We start from the raw sequence: 7,870 nt of genomic DNA on the forward strand, positions 1-7,870 counted from the left end.
AGAGAATTTACATCAGAACATGATTCTCTACAAAAGAGGCTCAATCTTCTATACAAGTAGGGGCAAATAATTGATAAATTGTATATGAGAATGTAATTAAATGATAACCTCTCTACTAGGGGTAAATAAGTTTATAATTAGTATAGCTAGGTAAAAATTCTCAGATAGATATGCAGGCCCAATTTGCCCCAACCTTTTTTTCTTAGATACATATGTTATTGGCAAGGAGGAACTGTTTGCTCCAGTCCTATTATACCAGGATGGTTTACAAAAGCCACAAGAGCAAGTTCAAAGCACTATTTCCAATTTCATCCAATGGATTACAGAAAATTATAGCAAAATAATTCAAAGCAAAGAAAATTGCATTAACTGAATAGGCATGCATTTGTGACAAAATAAGATCAGAAGATAGTAGTTAAGCATTTACAAAACATATACATCCATCCATCTACAGATCGATAAAGGTGAGAGGTAAGAAATACGAATGACTCACAAGTGCATCAAGGTGCGAAGGTCATCTAAGCTAATGTCCCTTTGATCTTTCGAGCCCTTCTTCCCGAAAGCCTTCCTTGCCAGCAGTTTCTTCTTTTCTTGCAGTTCCAGTATCCTCTCTTCAATGGTGCTTCTTGCAATCATCCTCACAATCTTCACATCTTCCTTTTGACCAATTCTATGGACTCTGTCCATAGCTTGCTCCTCAACTGCTGGATTCCACCAAGGTTCCAGTAGATAGACTCTAGACGCAGCTGTAAGATTTATTCCAGCACCTGAAGCTTTTAGACTTGCAAGCAAGATGGTAGGCCCCTCCGGAGCTGGGATTTCAAACTCCTTAATCACTTGGCCTCTCTTTTTCGCATTCATTGACCCGTCTAAGCGCAATATCTTAAAACCAGCTGCTTTAAGCGGCTCTTCAAGTAGGAGCAACATCTTCCTGAACTGAGAGAAGACAATTGATTTTCTGTTAGAGCTTTCATCTCTTGATGCACAGAGAAGTTTTAGGAGTGCTTTCACTTTGGATGATGCAGTGGAAGAACTTCCACTATTTGCTGCATTAGATGCTTCAGGTGGGCAGAAAAATAGGTCGGACTCTGACAGCGGATGACGGCAAAGTGGGCAGCAAGGCTTGGCACGTTTTATGGTCTTCAAAATGCAAGACTTGCAAAATATATGCCCACAACAAGTAATGACACTATCGGTTGGTGGAAAAATGCAGATTGGACAATCAATTCCCTCGTCATCTTGCAATGCTGAGAGCATTTTGTCCAACAACTGTGGGTTGCTGTGCACATCTGTTTCAATTCAATACTTAAATGCATTACTCACTGACTAGCTGAACAACATGAGAAAAGCAGGATAGCACAAAAGGCCTTTTACTTGGCTAATTAAACATCTTCTTTCGGAAATGATTAAATTCCCACTTATCAAACCTAAAGAAAAGGCAACACAAAATACAAACATGCAATATTTTGTCAACCACTGCAAAAGAAACAGAACCAATTATAGAGTAGGAGCTTTGTTCTTTATAAAACATGCAACTGCAAACCCCAAGGAAGCATTGCCAACAACTTGAACCGTAACAACATATGACAGAAATCAGCTTCTAACTCAATAATGACAAAAGAACTGTCTATATTATCCCTCGAAACAAAGGTATACACTACTCAGAAACAGGAAGTTGACATGTTATAGCACGTGTTTCTCACTTATTTAAGGAAAGACTGCAATGGCACAGGTAATTTCCAGCTAATCAGATTATTTTCACATTTTTGTGGGGAGGTTGTAGGTCGGCAAAACCCAAACTTATCTCCTATGATGATATTCACTGGAAAAGAAACTAAAGTAATTCAAAATGAATCCACTATACAAAGTAGCTTAGGTTTGAAAGTAATTTAACAGGTAACAACCACATCTGGATATCTTATCTATTCAAAGTAAGAACAAATAAATTCGAGAGACTGTCGAATGTTATTTGATGGCAGTAAAGATGATTTTCGCCTGTCTATTTACTTTGTACACAAAGTAAGAACAAATAAGTGTGAGAGATATCAAGTCTAACCTCCAATTTTATTTGATGGCAGTAACGATCTCAGATCTGAAGGACACAAGGCTAAATCAATACAGATTTGTCGAAGTCGTACAATTACACTCAGCACAGTCCAATAATTTTTCATTGAGCTATCAGAAGAAATGTATTGCTTGACAATCCTCTTAGCTTCTGATTCCATCTGATCATAAATTTCCCTTTCTTCTCCAGAAAGTTCCACAAAGAAAGTCTCAATAGATTTTGATGGCAAACCAATTAGAGCCTTTTCTTTGGTCCTTCTCAAAGACATGGTTGACATTAGGACCTGAAATGACAATGACGATCAGAATCTTAAAGCAAACTAGTAGGGCACATAAAGAGTGTACAACTAATTAACTATGAAAAGGGTAAGAGAATGGATAACAGCCACTTGCCTTGATTTAGCAACTAATCCTTCACACTAACGAAATTGAAATAATAAACAAATAAATTGTTACTTCTTTTCACGAACCATATTCTTTCTCAGAGATATATGTAAATCAGAGTGATAATAAGCTCAGAGGAATTTCCAGGTGTGATCAGCTAAATCTCAGATTCCAGAGTTGTGCTTCAACAATGCAAATGGTGAAATAGTGTTCTAAAGCTTGCATTTGTATTTGTCAGAGAAGTCTTTCTCTAACAAAACTTTATAAACTATAGCGAAAATATTGCGAGCACTAAACGCCTCAAGAATACAATGTATGCCAAAGAAGCCAAACACAACACACTTGCATTGATTCAGAGTATTGTTGATCAGTGAAGACTCATGCATCAGATATTCAATAGAAGTGTACCTTAAAACTAAATAACCTTTTACCGATATAAATATAAACCAGCAGCACTAACCAAACTTTCTTGAAGATAGAGTAAGCCATATCCTAAATTTAAACAGTTAGACGTACACTCTCAAAAGGAACTAGAACATTGAAACTAACTAGCAACAGAGCCTAGGTACACTATAAAACTTTACCACAGAAATGGCGCTCTAACCATCGAGGAACACATCAGATACTAAGAAAAGGTTGTCAGAACCAGCTTTAGTGCTGACTTTTACTGCCTGAAACTGGATCAGCCCTTACCTTCCCCTTATTCTTTGTCGCACAAACTATTTCAGCCTCCAACCTCATAACAGTATAATACTTGGTAGATTTTGCAAAGCCTAAGACTAAGCCACCCAGCTTCCCACCCCTCCTTCCGGAAAAAGCCCTTCTACCCCTCCCCACATAACCAACTGCTCAACCATTTGTCCGGTGCTCGCAAACTTCCTCTCCTGTTTTAGGAGTAGAGAGGAAGGGAGCAAAATTTAATACAGTATGGTACAAAAAGGACCGAGAGCATCTAAACATAAAGCTCTTCTCCTTACATTTCAAAGTTCATCTACAAAAACGTTGTGGAAATAGCATAATTTTCTAAGTACGGTCATGATGGGAAGGGATGAAAAGCATGATAAATATGGAAAGGTACAATTACAGAGACAATAGCGCGAAAAGAGAAAATACTGAGGCTTTCAATCCAACACAAACTTATTTAAGAAGAAAAACAAAAAAAAAAAGAGCAAATAAGAAGAGCTTACCTGCAGTCTTGACACCCCCTTCTCATCTCCCTGGGCAAGTGGACGTTGTATCAAACTGTTCCAATAGGCTTTAATAGACAGAGGCTCAAATCTCAAAAATGCCATCAAAGAATACAAATCGAATGAGTTATTTTGTATCGGTGTTCCTGTTACCACCCACTTTCGTTTAGCTTTCAAGTTGTTAACTGCTCGACTTTGTTGAGCATTCACATTCTTAATGACATGTGCCTCGTCCAAGATAACTCGCCACCATTCTATCTTTTTTATGGGAGAATCTATCCATGTGTCTTCACTAGCCAGAATACTATAAGTAGTTAAAACTATGTCATACTTTGCCAGCTCATTGGCATCTCCTGTCCGCTCTCCATAATAAATATATGACTTCAGCGAACCTGGTTTAGTGTGCTCCTCAATCTGTGAGATCCACGCTGACAGTACAGCTGGTGGACAAACAACCAATGTCGTCCCCGAACTTGAATTGCCAGAACGCCTGTCAGGACTGCAAGCTGATTTTTCCTTCACTTGTAGTGTGTTTACTCGTTCAGTCTTTTGCTTCTTTCGTGAATTGTCAGTCTTTCTACTAACTCTTCCCCTCTTATTCCTCTTACTAATAGAAGCAGTATTTTTGTCTTCCTCTTCATCTAATCCATCATCTCTCTCGGCATTTTGATGACCACTTTTGGTTGAAGATGAAATAAAACCACCACGTTTATCCAAAGCAATTAAAGAAAGGAGAGTAAGTGTCTTCCCCAACCCCATGTCATCTGCAAATATTCCACCTCTTATTGGTTCAGGTCTTTTATCGGTAGAGTAGTTTGTCAAAACATTCACATAACTACCCTCTTTCTCTTCCCAAAATGGAGGCAATTCTTCAGAGTTCTCTCTCTGAACCAACCACTGCAATCCTTCCTTCTGGTGCAGAAGAAGCTCCGACTTTATTATATTTTTGGGTGGCTCTAATGCTTTCAGTTCTTCCTTTTTACTGATTTTTTCATCCAAAAGCTTGAATATCTCATCGATGTCCCTCCCTTCTGGTGTACTTCTTTTTTCCTTAACTACCTCCGCCTCTGAAAGCGTAAACGACGGATCGCTCTCGCCAATCAAATACAACCCACCATTTGTAATTGCTGATTTTACAATTCCAAATGCCTCCAATCTCGCAAAGATGTGAACTTGACAGGGGAGTTTGTATCTGTTTCCTGGACGAGCCACCTTTGGAACGATTCCTATGCAGAAATGATAAACAAACTTATTTACAAACAGACCGGTAACAATCAAGCATCATTCCCATAACATTTGAAGAGTCACAGACTGCAAGTCTATAACTAAAGAATAAACCGGCTTCTCCAATAGAAAAACTTAGGTAATAGTGGAAAGAGAAAGAAACAGAATCTAAATTTACACTCGACTAAATTTCGATTCCTACATCCAAGATCATAAGGTGATGCAAGCAACCCATGAGTACGAATTCAAAAAGTTATCCAACTACTGAAGCTAAAATTCGAAAAGTAAAATGAAGGGAAATTACCGCAGGTTTGAAACAATTTCAGATTCTTTTAACCATTGAATGACATATGAGAGAAGAACAAAAGAAAAAGAATTACCGTCAATGGTGATGACGTGGGCGTCCAAAAGCGGTGATAAAACCCTGGCGGCGGAGCGTTCGATGTGTCCAACTTGAACGGAACGAGTGTTGAGAACTTTAATCGCGTTTGGGTCATACTGATTGAGAGGTTCACGTTGAAGGCCAACGATTTCTCGGCCGCTGATTCTACCACTATAGTACTGAAGACCCACAACGTTGGCGATCACAAAACCCACCATGTACATCTCCCCTGATGACTGGCTGTTGTTCTCCTCCTCCTCCGCCTCCACTTCAAGCGGTGATAGAGGCCACCGTTCTAGTCTCATGAATACCTCTACTGGGTCTTGCCCTTCCACCATTTTCTTCGATTCAATTAATTGGGTTTACTTCTTTCCTATTGGGAACTTTAAAAGTGAATGTTTTTGGTGGACTTTCGGACTTTTCAAAAGAGGAGAATTGAAGACCGTTTATGGGAGAAAGGGAGGAGTTTTTAAAGCGTGTTAGGATGGTTGTTACCCCAAGTGGCCCTTTTGAGAGTGATTAGTACACCTGTCCATACCAATATTTGTTTAACTATACTAACCCCTAAACCGTGGTTAAACTTAAAAAAATCACCACGAATGATGTGGTGCAGTAGATGTGACTGCTCTTTTCTCAATCAAAAATTTTGGGTTCAAATCTTAAGTATAGAAAAATCTTTAACAGGGAAAATGGAAAAATCCTCAATATCTTCTTTATTTTCTCTGCAAGAAATCTTAGTTTTAAGCTAACAATAAATTAATAGAGCTTTTAGAAGTTTAGTAAAGATGATAAATATGTTAACAGTCAGAAATTTACTAAAACCACCTATGAAAATAATATTTTATTTGAAGGAGCTTGGAATTTAGAGAGTTGAAATTTGAAAACATAATGATTTGGAGATCCATAAAAGAACAATAAGAATTTGTGGAAAAGGGTTTAATCAAACAACAACAACAACAACCCAGTGGAATCACACAAGTAGGGTATGGGAGAGTAGTGTGTACGCAGACCTTAGCCTTACCCCGGAAGAGTAGATAGGTTGTTTCCAATAGACCCTCGGCTCAAGAAGATGAAAAGAGACAGTGGAGCAGTAATAGCAAAGGGAGCAAGAAACATAACATCAACAACATAATAACAGAAAATAGAGAGAAAAGTAATAAGTAGAAACAATGACACAGTACTACAGATACAATAGAGTAATATGGATACAACAAGAGCCACTAGCATCCTAAGGCACTACACTATCGGACTAGCCTCCTACGACCTAACCTGCAACCCTAATAAAGTAATATGGACACAATTGAAGCCACTAGCAGCCTAAGGCAAAACACAGACTAGCCTCCTACCCCATAACCTACAACCTTATTGCTCGCCCTCCACAACTTCTTATCAAGGGCCATGTCCTTGGAAATCTGAAGCCGAACTAGGTCCTACCTGATCTCCTCTTCCCCAATATTTCTTAGGCCGCCCTCTACCTTTTCTCACACCCGTCAAGGACAGTCGTTCACACCTCCTAACCGGGGCATCCATGCTTCTCCCCCGTACGTGCCCGAACCATCTAAGCCTAGCTTCCCGCATCTTGTCTTCTATAGGAGCCACGCCCACCTTCACCCGGATATCTTCATTTCTAATCTTATCCATTCTAGTGTGCCCGCACATCCATCTTAATATTGCCATCTCTGCAACTTTCATCTTCTGGATATGAGAATTCTTGACTGGCTAACACTCTGCATCATACATCATGGCCGGCCTAACCACCACTCTATAGAACTTACTTTTAAGTTTCGGGGGCATCTTCCTGTCACACAAGACACTAGACGATAGCCTCTATTTTATCCACCCATCCTTATACAGTACGTAACATCCTTATCAATCCCCCCATCCTCCTAGATAACCGACCCCGGGTACTTAAAGCTCCTTTTCTTGTGAATGACTTGAGAGTCAAGCCTCACGTCCATGTCCACTTCTCCCGAAACGCCGCTGAACTTGCACTCAACGTATTCTATCTTAGTCCTACTCAACTTGAAACCTTTAGACTCAAGGGTCTGTCTCCAAACCTCCAACTTCTCATTAACACTGCCTCGCGTCTCATCGATCAGGACAATATCATCGGCGAATAACATACACCATGGCACATCCTCTTGAATATGGTGTGTCAGTGCGCCCATCACCAGTGCAAATAAGAATGGGTTGTGCGTTGATCCTTGATGTAAACTTGTAAAAACTGGAAAATGCTCCGAGACGCCCCCCCACTGTTCTAACCCGAGTCTTAGCTCCATCATACATGTCCTTAATCACCCTAATATAAGCAACTAGAACACTTTTCACCTTCAGGCATCTCCAAAGAACTTCCTTAGCGACCTTGTCATGTGCTTTTTCTAGGTCAATAAACACCATGTGCAAATCCTTCTTCCTATCCCTGTACAATTCAACCAACCTCTTTATACGATGGATAGCTTCCATAGTAGAACGACCAGGCATGAGTCCGAACTGGTTATCGGATATCAACACCGACCTCCTCATCTCACTTCCACAACTCTCTCCCAAACTTTCAAGGTATGACTTGGTAACTTGATACCCCTATAGTTGTTACAATTCTGGATATCGCCTTTGTTCGTGTACATCGGTA

The 7,870-nt window shown here is 39.7% G+C and overlaps 1 protein-coding gene across 1 annotated transcript; it reads right to left on the reverse strand.

Moving 5' to 3' along the window:
• Positions 1-344: 344 nt before the first annotated feature.
• On the reverse strand, positions 345-5,706 carry LOC107787532 (putative SWI/SNF-related matrix-associated actin-dependent regulator of chromatin subfamily A member 3-like 1). The gene is made up of 4 exons (XM_016609119.2): positions 5,240-5,706; positions 3,636-4,861; positions 2,057-2,348; positions 345-1,289 (listed from the first exon to the last, which is right to left on the reverse strand). The coding sequence occupies exons 1-4, from the start codon at positions 5,577-5,579 to the stop codon at positions 490-492; spliced, it is 2,658 nt and encodes an 885-aa protein (XP_016464605.1). The 5' UTR covers positions 5,580-5,706; the 3' UTR covers positions 345-489.
• Positions 5,707-7,870: the final 2,164 nt, after the last annotated feature.

The sequence above is a fragment of the Nicotiana tabacum genome, chromosome 8, assembly GCF_000715075.1.
Source record: "Nicotiana tabacum cultivar K326 chromosome 8, ASM71507v2, whole genome shotgun sequence".
NCBI lineage: Eukaryota > Viridiplantae > Streptophyta > Magnoliopsida > Solanales > Solanaceae > Nicotiana > Nicotiana tabacum.

Excerpts from the sequence above, each read along its gene's own strand:
- LOC107787532 (XM_016609119.2), bottom strand. The coding sequence starts at position 5,579 with ATGGTGGAAGGGCAAGACCCAGTAGAGGTATTCATGAGACTAGAACGG. Across the intron at positions 4,862-5,239 it reads CCACGTCATCACCATTGACG|GAATCGTTCCAAAGGTGGCT; the intron begins GTAATTCTTTTT and ends ATTTCTGCATAG. Across the intron at positions 2,349-3,635 it reads AGGGGGTGTCAAGACTGCAG|GTCCTAATGTCAACCATGTC; the intron begins GTAAGCTCTTCT and ends TTGTCATTTCAG.